At 42.4% G+C, this 18399-nt stretch overlaps 1 protein-coding gene and 1 long non-coding RNA gene across 5 annotated transcripts in view; both read right to left on the reverse strand.

Annotated features, from left to right (window-relative positions):
* Positions 1–1231: 1231 nt before the first annotated feature.
* LOC105432969 (uncharacterized) overlaps positions 1232–18399 on the reverse strand; it is a 64035-nt gene continuing 46867 nt past the window's right edge. Inside the window, exons 2-3 of one of the 4 annotated variants that reach the window (XR_016140105.1) lie at positions 5813–5894; positions 1232–5363 (exon numbers count right to left, since the gene is read on the reverse strand). This is a non-coding gene — a long non-coding RNA (uncharacterized LOC105432969). Of the gene's footprint in view, positions 7110–18399 lie in introns of all 4 variants that reach the window. The other 3 variants (XR_016140106.1, XR_016140107.1, XR_016140108.1) reach the window with 3 other exon arrangements.
* On the reverse strand, positions 16035–17557 carry LOC105432968 (very long chain fatty acid elongase AAEL008004-like). The gene is made up of 4 exons (XM_011648002.2): positions 17324–17557; positions 16926–17203; positions 16469–16771; positions 16035–16404 (listed from the first exon to the last, which is right to left on the reverse strand). The coding sequence occupies exons 1-4, from the start codon at positions 17358–17360 to the stop codon at positions 16246–16248; spliced, it is 777 nt and encodes a 258-aa protein (XP_011646304.2). The 5' UTR covers positions 17361–17557; the 3' UTR covers positions 16035–16245.

An 18399-nucleotide genomic window follows, 5' to 3' on the forward strand; every position in this document is an offset into this window, starting at 1 on the left:
CGTCATTAGTTGTAACAAATATTTTTTTTTCGTGAAAAAGTTAAAAATATAACGTAACTTTCGAAAAATGTAAAAACGCAGTTGCCATGTTGATTAAATTCAACTCTCTTTTCATATAATTATGCACGGTGTTGAGTTAAGGAGACATTCGAGGAAATACAAAAATAAGTCGTAAGAGAAACTGCTTTTGCGAAAAATAAAGTTCAGTCTGGAACGCTTTAAACTTTACATGGCACTTCTCGCTTTCGAATGCATTTCTCGAATGCAACTTTTCTAACAGAAAAAAAAAATAAAAAGTACTAGTAACTTCGTTAAAGTGCAAGTTGACTAAACAAACTTAACAACCATTGGTTGTTGGAGTGGCAAGCCGCTTACCGACGAGTATAACTCTTTTTTTAGGTACGCGACGTTGAAGCAATTTGTAAGGTAGGAAAGGAAAAGAAAATCGATTTCTAAAGTGTAAAAACAAAACAATGAAAATTAAGGTAGGAAAAAACAAAAAAGTTTCACCGTTCTATGTACTATTAACGGAATGAAATTTAAATAGGCGAATGCATTCCGTTCCGGCCACTATATATGTGCTCTTTTTAATTCAGCCCCAAAGAATTCGTTAATTAATTATGTAATAACGGAACAGCATTTCTGGAACTATTTTTCAGTTTCGTATAATTGAAATGAGACTTGATTAAATCAAACAGAGAAAGAGAATGGTAAATGCGTATAGAATGCATAAAATATCGCGGGCACACACGCGGCGGAGGTTAAATTTGCCCGTAAACGGAAGAAGGAATTATTACGGCAAAGAAAAATTCGGAAATGAAAAACAAAAGTACAGCAGATACCAGGGCGGTGACCGACGCGAAACGAGAGAGGAAAAAAAAAAGGATAGCTCAGGCTACTACCGGGTCGTAACTTTTTCGCCAGGATTATAAAATTAACGTCGAGCATCGTCCTATTCCATCGTCCAGTCGTATCCCGCCATCGTGTCCCGCGCAGCCCCCGTGCAAGCCTCCCCGGAGGGCCGCAATAATCGTGAACGTCAAATTTAACGTTTGCGCTGCCCGATGCAATCCATTAGATATTGCTCGTAAAGAGGCCTCGTATCTCGGCTGCGCATGCGAGCGTATACACGTCCGCCGGAGCGCAAACGGTCTTTTTTTTCGGACGGCCACTTTTAAAAGCACCCCCGCTTTCCAACGGCCTTCCCCACCCCCCCCCCCCTCTCCCCCGTCGCCGATACGTTCCCGCGGTCCAGTCGCCCGTCAGTCCGGGTGCCCTCGCACCCTGTGGCAATCAACGATCGCGACAGCTACGTAAAAATTTCCCGGCGGCTCTCGAGGATCGCCCGAGCAATTTATACGCGACGCGCTGCCGGGGCGGTAAAGCGACGCGAAATCATACGATGCGATGCAACTAAAATTTTCGCCGTCAGCCGTATTTTTCATAATGACGCTTCCGACTGATTCGCGAGAGATCGACGTCGGAAGCAAGATTTTTATCGTGTTCGTGACGGGAGTGGCGTGACGTCAATGCACGAGCCTTGTTATTCATTCTCGTTATTCGTTATGCCGACGCGGAAATTCGCCGCAGCGAGTCAAATCGCTACGCTCGCATGTATGACATTTTGAAATATCGCTTTTGACCATTTTGCGTCTCTCTCTCGTGCACTCTCCCGGCACGCGCACGCTGTAGCATTTTGTGCGCAACTGCAACTCCAATAAGCCCGAATTGAACACCACCGCTCTCGTATACATATCCAATGGCATTGGCGCGGCTATTCAATCTACTCGTTAAACGAGTAATTGAAAGTATTTCTTTTTTTATAGGGAATCCTTCTATCAAGATTCCTCTTTCACATTATTGCATATTCCACGTTTGATTTTGTCAAGTTTTTCGATTGGTACGATCCACGGCATTTGAGATTCATCTGAAGCCTATATCGTTATCTCGATCCCAATTCCACCCCCCCCTCGACTCGTTTGTCCATAAAGCGCGCGCGAAGTTCTCGTCGAAAATCGCTCGTTCGAAGTCGTTACCGAATATATAGACGGCGCGGTCGTTCGACGCTGGTATCGCGCTCGATATCTTAACGATACATCAGCCCCGATATCGTGATCCGTCCAGTGTGCAATCTACACGGATGCGTACAGCGCAAACAGCCGTCGCGGCTGCAAGCCGTGGTCAAACATGGGCTACGATAATACGAATACTAAACACTGGGTACATCGTTGCATTATTGCTCGTACTTACATTGCTTATGGTGGTGCGTATCCCAGAGAGACAATAGAGGGGCGGCGATTCCATTCACCCTTATTCGCCCCTCGAGGGTCGATAAATAATATAAAATACTTACAATATAAAATAAACTTACAATAAATGTTCATTTATGGGAAATAATATACTTCACTTTAATTTTTTTTTTTTTTTATTAATTTTATTGTACAATCAAAATAAAATTTCACCCAAAGTTCTTCTTCAATTTGATAATTTGATTTTTCCACACAGATATATTCTGCGTATCCCAATGCCAATTACCAATCACAGAAATGATATAACACGATGTTATATAGAACGAGTAATACTTTAATGAGAGACACACAATACGCTGAGTTCACGCAACGGAAAAATGCGGAATCGTAAAAGAAACGTCGAGAAGGGTAATGTTCTCCACCATTTCGTTCTGCGTATTACTTAATCCAACCGAGCTATGCATGCGCACACATGCGTGTTTACGTACACACAGGCTATTTGCATTTACGAGCAGCAGACACTTTTTCATAGCCGCCGGTATTACGTTTAATTTGTAATAAACCAGATTAAATCCACACTTTTAATTCTTTATCTCCGACGGATCAGACGAACCGTTGGATTATTCATGAAAAAAAATGCACTGTTTCCTGACACTAATGTTTGCGGCTTGCAAAGCAAGCACTTTTTACTTGCGAACAACGTTTATCGGTGTCTCAGTCTCTGGCTCGAAAAGCAAGAGAAAATCTCGCGTTACGGCGCACGAAACGCAAAACCGGAAGCCAACGAACGTTTGAATCGCCGGTTCGTAACTACGCCAGAGAAAACGGAGAAGCCGCGATACGCCATTTCGAACCTAACCCCGATGGATTCCTCCGCCATCATTTTCGCGCAGATGGAAAATGCAGAAAATTTCCACGAGGCATTTAAGAGAGATATAATTTTAGTAGAAATTGCTCCGAGAGAAACACTCGGCGAATTAATAATAAAGATGAATAATATCGTTCCGGGAATATGGGGTAGTGCGCGTCGAGTTTCAGAATTTTGCATGAAAAATCGAGATAGGGAGGAATTTTATCTCATTAGCAGAGAAAGTATATTCGAGCTAAAACATTTGCGCCGGGAAGTAAACTTATTTTTAAAGGGAAGATAAAACACATTAAGAGTCAATTATATCACTCTTCGTGATTTTCGTGAAAAATGATTATCGTGATTCGATATAACGAGTATACGAGCGTAAAACGCGCGACCAACTTGCTTCATAAAAAGCGGCGCTTAATGTCAGTTTCATGCAATCCGCGTCGCAGCAATCTTCATGGGGAGAAGATAAAGGTAAATATAGCGTTGCTTGTGGAAAACGCGTCCGATTAATAATTGGTATAATCTCATTATCGTCATCTCGATAAATGCCAAGTCCTTTATCATTCGTCAGTCGCGCAACGATAACGGCGCACTCTACTTTTCGTCGGCGTTTCCGCTCATCTTTCCTATGTAAAAGAGAAATTCTCACTCTCCCTCGAACAAAAAAGCGTTGAACTGGAAACGAGACACGAATCCAATCGCAGACGCGGCTTTATTCGCGCAGCAGAGCTAAACAAGCTTGTGTAGATCAAATGGTATATTCAGGAGAGTATACGCGTTACATATCGAGAAGAGCGAACCATGCTCGGAATTGATCTTCAAAAGCCTAAGATAACAGAAAAGATACGAAGTGTAACAGAACCAAAAAAAAAAAAAAAAAGAAAAAAAAAATTCCTCGTAGTTCAGCGCAGATCACGAATGCGCGCGGATCACAGATACTTTAATATCGAGGATCAAACGCTCTCGAGTGAATATCGAAACTGTCGAGTGGCCACGGCGGTAACCGTGGCTTTCGCCACGACTCCGACCACCAAATGATCGTGATAGATAGAGGTAAATGGTGGGTTTCACAACGTGGGGTCACAGCGTGCAAAATACCGCGGACATCATGACCGCACCGGCTGGCAATACAGAGAGAGAGAGATCCCGGCCTAGGCTTGGATGTTATAACGCTGTTAACACCAGCGATCGCTTTCAATCCACGCAGTTCATCATCCCACATTGATTCCACCGCGACCGAGAACGACGGGGAATGGAAAGAACGCGATCAAACCGTTATGCGGGATCATCGATTCGAGGATGATCGGTCACAATGCGGAGTAAAATGATATCTTTATTACGCTTTGTTAATATCACACTTTAAAAAATACCGCGATCCTCGGGAAAAGATTCTCTTCGAAGGCAGGACATCATTTCCTTTGTTACCGTTATTCACCTCGCTATATACCATCGCATTGTGTGTCGTACGCGTCACACGTCATACGTCACGTCATGGCGGAAGCCATCGCGGCCCTAACGAGATCGTCAGCATGAGCTACAATGATAGTCATCATCATCATCGTCGTTCCGCACGTGGACCCGATCGCCTACTCAACTGTGTGCCGAGGGTCGGGCGTGGACGATGATGATTGCGCGAGGCTTGATTTATACTTTCATTCGGCTATACGACATGCAGGAAAGATGAAAACATTAATCCTGTTTATTTCGTTGGTTTCAAAGCCGCATCTAACGAACGTCCGATAGAGTTAAGTTTCGTAAATAATAGATCGTGAAAGTGATAGTCGCAATTCGACTGCTTTATACGACGAGCTACCGTTCGTTATCTCACATTGACGGTAGCACGAAGGAGAGAGAGAGAGAGAGAGAGAGAGAGAGAGAGAGAGAGAGAGAAAGAGAAGGAGCGGAGTAAAGGGTAAGAGAATGAGATAATAAGGGAGAAAAAGAGAATGGGTAAGAGAGCCGGGAGCTAATGAGCGTTCGTGAATCATCGGTGCTGCAGCAGCGGGGTCATCGTATTGGGACACCGCGGTAATGATGATCATCGTCATCATCATCATCATCATCATCATCATCATCATCGTCTCTGCGGCCAACAACCACTCATTTGCTTTTCAGCGAGGGGCGATGTGGCGTAAAAGCCACGTGATTGCAGCCGTCCAATTCGTCGAACGCATGGTCATAGTAAAACCACATTTTCGGCACCTTGCAGCAGCCACTCGAATCTCCATCCCTGTCCCATAACGATTGAAAATGCTCTGAAATATTCAAATATGCTCAATACTCGCGATATTTTTGTGAGATATTTTATCAAAATAATACAAACGTAACTTTCTCTAATGATGACGCGTAAGCGTTCATAAGAAGAAGAGAAATGATCTCGCTGAATTCTCGCAAAGTGCACCGCTACGTCCGTAATAATTTTGTTTACGATGCACAAAATTGCTCCATACGCCGAACAGTTTTCCGAAACAGCCCAGGGGACGAGAATCCCGTACGCGGGCTAAACGGATTATTGAAATTCGAGTTAATTCGTTTACGCGTTTAAATGCGACAGCGAGCAGGCGCGAGTCATGCGATCCGACGCGAGAGCGTCGGGCAAATCTTTTCCGGGCGTCGGCTTGCAAAAACAACCGGTATACGTCCACGGTAATGGCATTAGCGAGAATTTCAAAAAAACACAGAGGAAAGAAAGAGAGTGGCCTACCTCGATAATACACCGTGAAAGTTCGCAAGGGTGAAATAACGGGTGCATTTCGAGAACGGCGCGTGGATGGTCGTTGGAAAACCTGGAAAAATTCAACGCGGGAAAATTCTGTAAAATGCATGCGTCCACCCAACTGAAGAGTTAAAGGAAAATTTGATCAAGTTCGATAGCGTTCGCGCTATTCATTTTATACATAGTGATTTTTTTTTTTTTTTTTTATGAACAATGTAACAACATAGCTTAATTCCATGAAATATCGCGTTTTTAAGTGTATCGCGTTCTCGATTGATGCGATCAGAATATTTTCAAATATATATTACTTTGAGATAAAAAAATATTATTTTTATATGCGCGGGAATGCATTCTGCGAACAATGAAAAAAATTCGTTCAGCTTGCAATATTTATTTGCCTGTTTGCTCAAAAGAATCCAATTCAACTAAATAGCAAAAGTATATTAAATCTACGTGTATTCTCGACGCAAAGTAAAGGATTAATAGGAATCCAGTGTAGAAACGGTCGATTCTACGTTCGTCGTTTCAGCTTTTAATTTCATAAAACGAAGTCGCGAACGTCGAAGCATTGGCGAAACGGCTAACGTGCGATTTCAAAGCGTTGACGAGCGCGTTGAAAAATCTGGAAAATCTCGAGGCCGAAAATTCCATTGGACAAAGGGAGGCGGGAGGGTTGCTAGCAATGATGCTCAACGCTGGACGGTTTATAGCCATTGTGCTTTCGCCCATGGCGCAATCAAAGCGAGAATCGAATGGCGGTCCGAGTGAGCGCAATTTCACAGGGCATGAAACACTGACTTCATTATCCGGTTGTTAATCCTACGCCATAGACTCCTCTCCTCTCGCTCGCTCCACCTCCCGCTGCGATGTTAAATTCGAAATCGACGAGCCACCCGCCGATGTAAAATTATAATTCGAGATATTTGATTGGTTAAAAATAATTCCCATAATTGATTATTTAAGTAAACTCAAGTCAGTAAATTAAAATCTAATTCGCATTTGTAACAAAATATTTAACATTCGTACACAAAATGAAGTTATTACATAACCAGCTATAATTTCTGACAGTATATATATATATATATATTATTTCATAGAGATATAACATAATTTTTCATAAAGATGCATTAAAATGCATTAAAATTTATGATGGATAAACCAATATTAGTATAAAATATTTTCGTGTCGCTTTAGACTCAGAATCAGATATCAATTCAATATGACTCAACGTATCCCTCTGGCTATTATCCGTCCTCGATGACGTCGTCGCCTTTAGGTTGCTGACCTGCGACATGCGGAAAGACTGATTTATTATTTATCAGGCTATCGCATCCCACGGCTATCCATATACACACGCCCTAGCAGTTACCTTTGAAAAATGCAAGCACCGTCGCGCACGCATCCCGCGCGACCATTATCGATTTACTCACGAGAAAAAAAAAAAAAGGTTGGTCGAGCAAATTCGGAACTGAAATTTCAACACACATTTTTTCCTTCTTCCCTCTCTCTTCCTCTTCCCTTCCTCCCGTACGCCTTCTCGTTTCATCCGCAGTGCAGTGCAGTGACAAAGTCGCTGGCACGCAAACGGCCGTTGAAATGCCGTTCCTTGAGAACGAAACGCGTGCGTGCGAGCGACGGCTCGCGTACGCGTTTCGTGCGTATCCGGGTAAGAGAGCCGGTATGTAGGAAGTAATAAGCGGGGTGAATAGTGGCGTATCCATAATGCACAACGTCCGCCCTCCCCGTCCGTATTATGCGTTTCCCACCGCGCGCCACGATCTTCTCGCTCCTTCCCTACCCGCGGTTCGGCATTCCCGTCCCGACCTCTCCAACCATCGACGACCGTATATGCCACCCCTTCTCGCACGTATTGCGTAAGACTGCACTTACGCGCATTCATCGCGGCAGCCGGATTGACTGGGTCAATGCGCTCGGCTGCATGCGAATGTTGACACGTCGCCGCGTAACGATTCACCGGCGGCGTTCAACGACGGCGTTTACACCTATACTTTGACTTCGATTGTATATTGATCTTTTTTTTTTTCCCCCTTGACATTTGCCAATCGCATCTGGAGTGACACGAGATACAAACGTGAGTGTCTTATTCGAGCTTTTCTATTGCGTGTTACAAATGAGAAATACTTTAATATTGTAATATATGAAAGTTCCTATTCTTCTCGATATTAATTGTAAATGCAGGCATATGTATCTCTGGAAAAAGTAAACGCGTAAAAAGTGAATCACAGAACAAAAAAAAATGGGGCTATAATATATTTATTAGACATTTGTTTACGTACCATGTGATGCATGAAACAATAAAAGATGGTATTATAATAATAAAGGGTAATGCCCAGTAAAATATATAGTTCGGGCGATCGAAGCGAGCTTCCTCCGGGGTGGCAACCCGCTGCTATTTGATCGCCATTAAATTATTCATTCGCATACTCCTCTTCGTGTCCTCCTGAAATGTCAGGAAGGTTCAAAGCCCGACGGGCGCACGGTTACGAATAATAGAACACATAAATCGCATACCGGTTTTGCAAGCGCACATGCGTATTGAATTTCCGGCCCGTGTCTATTTGTAATCGCGCGCGTACTGATGAAAACCTCATAAGGAGTAGTTAGAGAATCGCAGACGTACAGGAGGAGCGAGAAGCTTCGTTCAGGAGGAGAAAAATTTAATCAGCGCGCCGCGTTATCGCGCGATTATACATATAAATCACCGAGCGCGGGACATACATCACCGCGTGACTCTTGTTGCCAAGCTTACGCACGTCCTATATTCCCGAGAGCACGGGGTGCGAATGAACGATGCTTCCAGAGTGAAGAAGACAGAGGCGGAGGAGCGGGGACGAAAGGACGTATTCAACGGAGAGAGAGAGAGAGAGAGAGAGAGAGAGAGAGAGAGGGGCTCGCCCGCGGTGCGAATAAACGACGTTTCGCGAGTGCACATAACGAAAGAAGGAAAGGAAGATTGTTCGAAACGAGGCAGGAGAGAGAAGGATGGTGTAATGCGCATGTGACTTCTTTCGTATATGTGAATACGCGCTTCTTTCTCTCCTGCCTCCCCCCTCCCCTTCTCTTCTTCTCTCACCGTGTGCTTTCATATTTCCATCCGGCCGTTCACCACCGCCTACCCCTTTCCGCGTCGCAAAGGAAAGTCCTCTGTAAAATCCTCTCTGAGCGCTGCGTACGGTTCAGAGTCCGCGTAAGGACCCCCGTATGTGTTTCACCGGGTCAGGTCAACGACCCACAATGCCCGGCGGAAAGGGAGGCGGAGGCGAAGGGGGCTGAAGAGTGGAAAAAGGGGCAAATGAAGGGAGGGACGGCAGAAAACGCGGTCCTCCAGATATTGCGCCCTCCTGGTGAATGCACTCCTCTCCCTGTGCGCGATGCGACGCAAAAAAAAAAAAAGTGCGCGCGCGCGCGCGCGCGCGCGCGACGCGCTTCGCCGCAGTGCGGTGCGTTCACGTGCGTGCGCGGCATTGCGCTCGTTGCTGGCTGCATTATTCAATGGTAGGTACGCTTCTGCCGACCCAACGCTTCCGTACACCGGCGACGCACGACGCGTTAGACGATGTGAAGTAATTATTCTTTTCTTGAAATCTGAATGCAAGGCGGGACGCGCGATATCCAACGTCGTTACGGTATTATTTATTTTAGCGTGTGTTTACAACACGAGTCACGTATTAACGGCGAGCGAGGCTTCCTAACTCGTCCCGCTTCAAGATCTGAATATAACGTGAAAAACGTGAAAGTCGTCAAATTGAATAATGAACGGCGCATCGATCCAAGATACAAATACTGAGAACAAATTGTATTAAGCGTGCGAAAGAAAAACGTGTACGTATATAAATATAAATATAAATCTTGTATTCCCATCCTTGCGTATTAATATCGCGATATTTAATCGCGATTATGATCGCGTTTTGATCGCTGATGCAGAGTCCTTCGCTGAATCTACCTCAGTTCAAGTGGATCTTATCAATTTAACCCTCTGAGAAGTAAACAGGTGCGAGCACCGATATCGCCATTGCATACGCGTGATGAAATAGAGATATATATACGTAAAATCCAATTCTCCTCTCCACAAATATTCGCAAACGAACACTTGCATACATCATATTATTACTAATAAATTTTACAAAAATTTTTTTCTATGAGCATACAAATTGAAATCGCGGATCGGTCAATTTATTTTAAGCAATAGCTATACACAAAAATGTATTAATAGAGTTAAGAGAAGTTCAATATCACTACACCCTAATCTCTTGAAGTTGTTTGTCCGATCAGATGACCAGCCATTAGTGGATATGTGTGAGTGTACGCCGTGGTCCTTTTCATCTCTTTAAAGCGGCCGGATTGAACGCGGGACGGCGCTTTTCGAAAACGGGAAGCATCGTGCGAGAACTCTCTTCGAAGCGACGTGAAAAGCAGCGTGGTCAAAGGAAAAGAGGCAGAGTGGATTGGGTGAAAATACGAAGGAGTGGGACCCGGCTTGAAGGCGTGGCATGGGCGCTCGTGGGTGCTCACGGATGCTCCCGACGAATCGCTTCTCGAATCGACTGCATTCATTTTCGTTCTGGCTCACATTTCGAGCTTCCCACCGCGATGGTCGTGTCCCTTCTCTGGGGCTTATGACACGGCGATCCGCCGTCGCAAAAGGAAACGCGAATCTAATATTCCGCATACGTCCCCCGCATTCTACATGATTGGTACTGAATGAAAAACACCTTCCGAACGGAATGCAATATGCGAGGGCAATACGAGAGTGCATCTGGTTCAGCTTCAGATTTGAATTTTTCGTTATTACGACCGCGCGATATCGAGAATGATTGCGCGTTTCCAAGCTTTGATATTGTTGGTCACTACGCACACAAAGATAATTGCATACAAAAGCTAAAATGGAAATATCTGAATAATTATGAATTGATTGAGTGTCTCTCGCGCTAAAAGGAATATATCCAATAATTTTTACGTACGGAAAGAGAGACTAGAGAGATCCTACGTCTACATGATCCAAAACACACGGATAATTGGAATTCCTGATCCCATGTCGTACCGATCGACGGCGACATAATGCGGGTGAAGCGAAATGTGCGAGCACGGAATTGCGGCGTTCCATTAGCGAGCGTTTTATTTACTGCCCTAATGTACGCGGTAATTACGCGTGCATGCGTTAAATCGAAATGGTTATAAGCGAATGTATGTACCGAAAGAGTTAATGCATTTAATACGTTAAAAAATATGGAAAATTAAATCTATGACGAAAGAAAAAAAGGAAACCTCCCTTAATTAACACCTTGAAATATTTCCTTGCGATATAGCTGAGATTATTATTTAAAGACTACTAGGATACTATACTGGGATACTAATACCAATTGTTGTATCTCAATACTTATGTTACATGTTGAGTTTCTGTCATTAAGATTAGAGTACCGATAATTATTAAAAAAAATAAATGTGCCTGATAAAGATTAAGCATTTAAGTTGGGACTATTGCCAAAACCGGTTGTTATCGTAATGTCCGTCGTTCCATCGAGAACAATTCTCAAACCGTGGCGAGCTCGTCGACGACATCTTTCACAACGTGACGAGCAATAAATCGACGTGAAGAAAAGAAACGCTTTAGTAGGTTGATACGAGGCTGGCGAACCGGTTTCGGACTACGTTTGATGCAGATGCGCCGAGACCCCCTACGAAATCGTGTAATGAAACGATTTAGACGCGAAATCTACACCTAAATCGAGTGCTGGCAAGCTTTCTCTCGCGGCGACCGGTAGAAATAAAGACTGATCCTCTCCTTCGAAAGAACGTCACGAGCCTTTACAAGTTCGTGCAGCGACATTGTTGACAGCTAGGTGCAATCATAAGGGAAAAGTAATATCGCAGCTCCTTAAACCTCTCAGCTGCCGGACTGGACTCGGTCTCTCGCGATGACCAACTGAAATTTTAATTCGCACGCAACATAGACTAGGAATAAAATTCGACGATCATCGGTCGACATTGCCAAAAATAACTGTCTTCAAGTTCGAATTATATTTGTGTGTGTTATTCAGATAAATCTTTAAATCTCATTAGAAAATTTTAATGGCAGATTATTCAGAACACATTTTCGTCGAAAAGAAATTATTGGAGAGGGCGGATAAAAAAAGCGTGCGAAATTTTGCGAAGTTCATAACATCATTCCGCGTTTGAATTTTCCTCGAGTGTTCCGCCATCGCGAAAGATAAAACGATCGTCTGCGTTTCTACTGGTATGATAGATCGCGTAGTCGTGGTATCGTTTCGCGCGGCGACGACGCAACTATTCCATTAAAATTCGCAGCGGTGGCGGCGGCAAACGATAACGACGCCGGTGGTATAGCGAGAGGGGGGCGTCATCGTCCTCGTCCTCGGCGTCGTCATCGGCGGCGACGGCGCCGCGACTAAGCGCACGCGAAAATTTCGTCCGTCGCGATGCGCGGACGCGACACGTCGCGGCGCTGCTTCAACCGTCGGCGAGATTATATGCGGAATCCGTACCTCGGCGGTAAACGGGTTTCTATAGGCTCGTGCGAAATACCGGGTGGCTTGACAAGAGCAATTTATCATGCTCGATCTGTATTTGCATACGTCGTCGGAGAGCCCCGTTGCTCATGCCCGCCGCGACATCACATAGTCGAGTGCCTTTTGAAATTTGCGTGTTTGCGAATACGAGGCCGCTCTCTTTCTCTCTCTCTCTCTCTCTCCCCTTCTCCCTCTTTCTCTTTCATTCCCGTTCCTCCCGCCTCTTCTGTCGTCCCACCTTCGGGTACACACACGGCAATCGCCCTCTGAACTCGGCGAACCCTCCCTCTTTCTCTCGCTCGGCAGCTCATCGCTTCAAACGTCCCCGACGAATGCTTGCGAGCTTCTGTTCGAGACAAACGATGCGCGAGATATGAATTCGTGCGCGGGACTTAACTGATCGTTTCGAGGGACCCGTCGATCTGCCGCGTTAGTAATCGCGGGGGGCTGCCGGACGCTGAAAGAGGTCCATCTATATATATTCCACAGCGTCCGTCTGCGGTGCCGAGAGAACGCCCGACGACCCGTAAATTCGGTTACGCGTAGGCGCCGTATTTGATTCTCATCAGACGCGTTTACCCGTTCCGCTCGCGCGTGAGTGAAGCGAGCGATGAACGAGCGATGAATTAACTTGGAAAACGATGAACAGGCAGGCGCTAACTTGGGTATATCATATCGAGACTATATTTCACATTTCCGTTTACGCCCGAGAGATCTTAAGTCCTCCCTTCTACCTTCTGCGCTTACCAGAAACGCGATCAGAGCGCGTCCAGTTTGTGTCTCGGTCCAGAGCGGTGGTCTCGAAGCTCCGGGTCCGGTGGTGGTCACGCCTCTCCTCCCAAAAACGGTCGCCAGACGCAATCCTCGATACAGATAAGTCATGTCCGTCATTTTTCAACACTCGCGCCACGGGTCTTCTCCCTCGGTCTCCTCTCTTTCAACGGTCACACCGGCAATATCGGACGGGCGAGCGCGCACGGCGACGATTTCTCATCGGTCGCGCTGCCGGACTTTTCCAGCGGCGCGAGTTTTATCTCGCGCTTCCACCCTTAATTTGATTAATCGACGAGGATCTTGACCCTCCGTGCCGGCATTAATCACCGTCCGGTCGTATGCATACATGGCCGCGGCATTAGGAGCGCCACGCCGGGAGACGCGAATGCGGACGGTCTTGCCATTTGTTAGAACCGCTTGTTTAGAGAGAAGCTTTACACACTCGACCGGCTCTTCCGCCTCGGCGCGCGGATATTAATGGTGGATTAATTCGGCGAAGGTACGTCCTCGAAGATACGAGGCTACGTGAGAGTTCTACAAGTTGAGCTCGCGCATCATCTGCCTTCGATCGTTTCGGTTGTCACATGTCACACGCGGTAATTTAATAATTACGTGTCACTTTCCTTTTTATAGAAAACAGTTTTTACTTTATGGAACAAGAAAGAAGAAAGGTGCGAAAAATTAAAAAATATTGTATCTTGAGATGGAAATTTAAGCGAGTGCTTATCCAAAAAATAAAATAAGTAATTAACTTCATTATAGACTTAATCATGGAAATAAATCATAATACATTATAAAATTGTATAATATTTTAATATTAAAGAAAAAAAATCAGTATTGTAGATCACTATGTTGATATATTTTGTATAAAGCTGTAAAAAGATTTGTAAAATTCCAAATAAGTTTAAAGTGTTTGATTTACGTAATTTTTAACGAAAATACGTACACATGTTTATTTAATTTTACATATCTTTTTACAATGAAGATAAACAGACTAAATAAAAAATGCGTTAAAGACGGAAAAACAATAAAGTCTAAATAAAAAACGAACAAAAATTTGCAAGAAAATTTGCAAATTGTTTCAACAACATTTAATCTATCGGATTAGAAAATATTACTTGCAAATTATGATGTATCTCATAATTTGCAAGTGTCCTCGGAAAAAACGGGTGACTTCGTATGTTAAAAAGATGTCATTTGCAAAGTTTTCTTTTATTTGCATCATAACGACTTTGTACACTTCGATTGACGTTAACGCATATAATGCGCGATAAAATCACCTGCAAGAATAGCAGACGGGCAAAAACGATTAGAAAAGAGACTGACTCAGTCACTATTGCGAGATGCTAAACGTTCGCCCTGATTTCGAGTCGGTGGCAAGCCCCTGTTACCGGAGGGTCGCAGGTCTTGATTTACTAGCTGTTTATACCCTTTCCAACCCCTGGGGCCTGCATTATAACCGTATTTATACTAATAACCTCGCCCAAAGTCGCGCTAGGTTCACAGGTCTAGGTGTGATTTACTGACAATGTTGTCGCTATTAAATGCAACGGTAAGAAAAGTAAAAAGAGTGACACAATGGCCATGTGTACGCGGGCTAAAGGGTGGCAACAATGACATTCGACTATTACCTGTCAGTCATGTAAGATTATGACTTCCGTCTCAAAGAACATCGAAAGCAGAAGAAGTCTTGGGAAATGTCAAAATTATACGTTTGAAATAAGCAGCTAACTGTTTATGGAAATTAAATTGCGTCTATAAGTATTATATATTACTGTCCATAAAAAAGAAACCTGTAGTGATATAGATAATAAACATAAAGTAAAATGAGAGTATCTATAGCGTAAAGGGTAGAGCCATACAAAATATTTATTTTCAATAATATGTAATAATATAAAATCAAACTTAAGTCAACTTTTATTTCTCTTATCCAAGTAATACCTGTTACATGTAGAAATCAACAACAACTGATATTGTTAGGCGATAGAAAATATAATCTCCTCGAATAAGTTGGTAATAAAAGTGAACCTTTTGTCAACAAGTCGCTGGAAGACTGAACCATTTTTCTACCGGGTCGGTAAATCAAGAAGTCATTGCGTGGAGAATATCATCGCGGACATACATAGAGGTACGGATCAGAGAGAAACAGCTAAGCGATATGTCGGTACAAGCGAATGGATGGAAGGGAGGAAGGGAGGAAGGAAGGAAGGAAGGAAGGAAGGAGGAAGGAGAAGCCGTGGCGCAGGGATCCTCTCCAGTAACAGGATGTAATTATGATCGGTGAGATACGTCACGCATAACCCCCGTATTGACGTCCACAAATCACGCTGCACGGCCGGCCATGCGGTATCTCGCGCCACTCGGGGGACTACGATCCTCAAACTCAGACGGCCTAACGCGACACTAAATCCAGAATTATGTACGCCGCCGTGCGTGTAGACGTCGACGTGGACGCGCGGGATCTCTCGAGGATTCGCCGTGTCAAACGTGGGAAATGTGACGCTCGCGAAATTAGCACTTAAGGCGCATTCGTGAGATACTGTCATGTGGCCAGCGAGACTGGAATGTGCGACGCTGGTGCGTGCGGCACGTGCAGCACGTTCAGGAATGCATCGGAAAATTGTTTATCTTTCCATTTTCATACATACTTCGACGTGATAGAGAGAGAGAGAGAGAGAGAGAGAGAGAGAGAGAGAGAGAGAATCCCTTACAGGATATTTTACACTATTTTACACATATACATACGCGCACGCACATCTGGCAACGTATTATAATAAATAGGAGGAAAAATGCATCTTATTTAATGTCCAGTGTCATGTAGACTCAAAGGACTTTCTGATCAGACCGCTTGACTATTTTAATATAAAAAGAAACAGAATCACGAAATATTTCCTAACATCTCCTTTATCGGTATACGATTATAATATATATTACAATATTAGTATTTCAAGCTTCTTTCACTATTACGGAAAACAATTTATTTAATTTATTTTTTAATAAATGTAACAAATAACGTAAATAATAAAATACATAAAATTGGTGCGTCATAAAACATGTTAATTATTAACAATACCTATTCGATAAAGTTTTATTCTATAATTAGACTGCTTTCAATTTCTTATAAGAAGTAAAAAAGTTCCAAAAGAACGAAAGATTTATAACACCGTTAAAAAATGTTATAATCGGGAAAAGCGTCGTACTATTGCACTTGAACACGAGACCTTGCAAAGGAACTATCATAAGGATTGCAATTTGTGCCTGTTAATAAAAACGTAATATTTAATATGTATGAATATATAGAGAAAATAGATTTAACGCTTACCATTTGTAAAATAGTAATCCATTTTTTAAATGGCAATATCTTTTGTTGTACGTGCGATCCATAAGTGCTCAGATAGTAATACGAATACATTATTACGTGTACAGAGCAATTAAGCATTATTAAAACCATGGAAAAACTATGGACAAAGTATCTGAGTATCGACCAAACGTACATAACCGTGGAAACATGATGATATGTGTGTAAAAATGAAACCTGCTGGCTCTTTTTCTTTAATACAAACACTATAGTTTCAATTAAATCCACTATTTTAAGTAACAATGCCCACCACAGAATTTCAAGTTGCTGCAATAAAAAAAAATTAATCTTTTTATTATTTCTTAATTGTATTAAGGAATAATAAAACTTTGCAAACTTATATCTTCTTGAAATTTTTAAATATCTAAAATATACTCAATTAAATGTTTCTGATATTTGACAATCTAAAAGTTTAACGTACCTTTTCAATCCCATCACGACCACAAATTTCGTCGAACGAATCGCAAAATCTCCAAATGGCAGAAAATGGTTTACCGAATATCACGGTGTTATATACTAGCAAAAAATTTGCAATAACTTGAAAAATATTGTAACACTGTATAAATGTTTTCAACGAATACGGCTTTCTATCTTTCATAAATCGCGGACCAGCAAAGTAAATAATGTATAAATACATTATCGATATAGAAATAACTGGTACCGAGGAAAGTACCAATGGCCACTGCATTACTTGTGCATCTGTAAAATTTATACGGTACAACTTAATGCGCGTCATCTTGTGGAAAAAAAGTAAGAATTTTTACAATAATTGTACTAAAAAATTTTTTAAATGTATAAAATTTCGTTGATGTCTGTTACCAGCCATCTGTTCTGATTTATGATGAATAGATTCCATTTGAACTGTCGCTTGACTTTAGCGTGTGCTTCTCCTACTGGTTTGAATCAAACTGAGCAGTGGCAAGAGAAACCACAGTCTTTAAAGTCATCAACATTCATATGTAGTAACTCTCTTGCGTAATATGTAAATAGATAAACTGTCATATTTTTCATGATAAATGCTCATAATTATGAAAATTAGCTCTTCTCCATACTAAGTGCGTACCTTACTAAAAATTTACTCAATAAATAAAATATAAATGTAATTTTCAAGATTATTATACAATTTTTTGAATTTTATAAATTATTCTTTCTTATATATATCTCCTTTATATAATGTCATTTATTTGATAATCTATCAATGAAACGTAAAATTTATATAATTAAATTTATATAAAGTTTATGTAACATTTATGTCTGTTTTACAAATAATAAAGTAGAAATAACAATAAGTAAATTTAATTAAACATTCAGACAAATTAAAAATATCTGGACAAAAATGAAATGTTGCGCATATATAAAATATATTATCCACGCAATTTTCCTAATGCAAATATAGAATGTTGTAAAATGGCGATAAAAAAACAAATTTAACTTAAATACGCATATTAACTAATTCATGCAAACTGCAAGATAATCTATAATTAAATTAATTAACCGTGTCAATTATGTTTTGATAAATCTCTATTTTATTAAATAACTTAAATTATTTAACCAACTATTTATGCTTGTCGCGCTAATAAACGTGCAGATATAAGAAAGCTGAAGCTACCCTCGAGGTTACAAATTTACATGTGATTTTCTCCCTATCGCCTCATCGCGTAGCATCCACGATCCGGAACGCGTTCTGTCGTCCGCAGACGCGAGCGGTTGATTCGTCGCGGATAATTGCATTTGCGTGATGCGTCAATGCAATGCGAATGTGTCCCGCTGGCCGTAGGCGCCACGAAGCATCCGGAGGCTGTCCAGAACTTCCGCCTCGCCGGATGCACCCGCGTACTCGCCGCTCCACCTCCCCTTTATCCACCTCCTTCCCTGAATCCCTTTAAACTCCCTTC

This window comes from Pogonomyrmex barbatus, unplaced genomic scaffold, assembly GCF_055798465.1.
Source record: "Pogonomyrmex barbatus isolate J1 unplaced genomic scaffold, ASM5579846v1 scaffold4, whole genome shotgun sequence".
Taxonomy (NCBI): Eukaryota; Metazoa; Arthropoda; class Insecta; order Hymenoptera; family Formicidae; genus Pogonomyrmex; species Pogonomyrmex barbatus.

Excerpts from the sequence above, each read along its gene's own strand:
- LOC105432968 (XM_011648002.2), bottom strand. The coding sequence starts at position 17,360 with ATGGAATCTATTCATCATAAATCAGAACAGATGGCTG. Across the intron at positions 17,204-17,323 it reads TAAATCAGAACAGATGGCTG|ATGCACAAGTAATGCAGTGG; the intron begins GTAACAGACATC and ends TAAATTTTACAG. Across the intron at positions 16,405-16,468 it reads GGATTACTATTTTACAAATG|GCACAAATTGCAATCCTTAT; the intron begins GTAAGCGTTAAA and ends TTTTATTAACAG.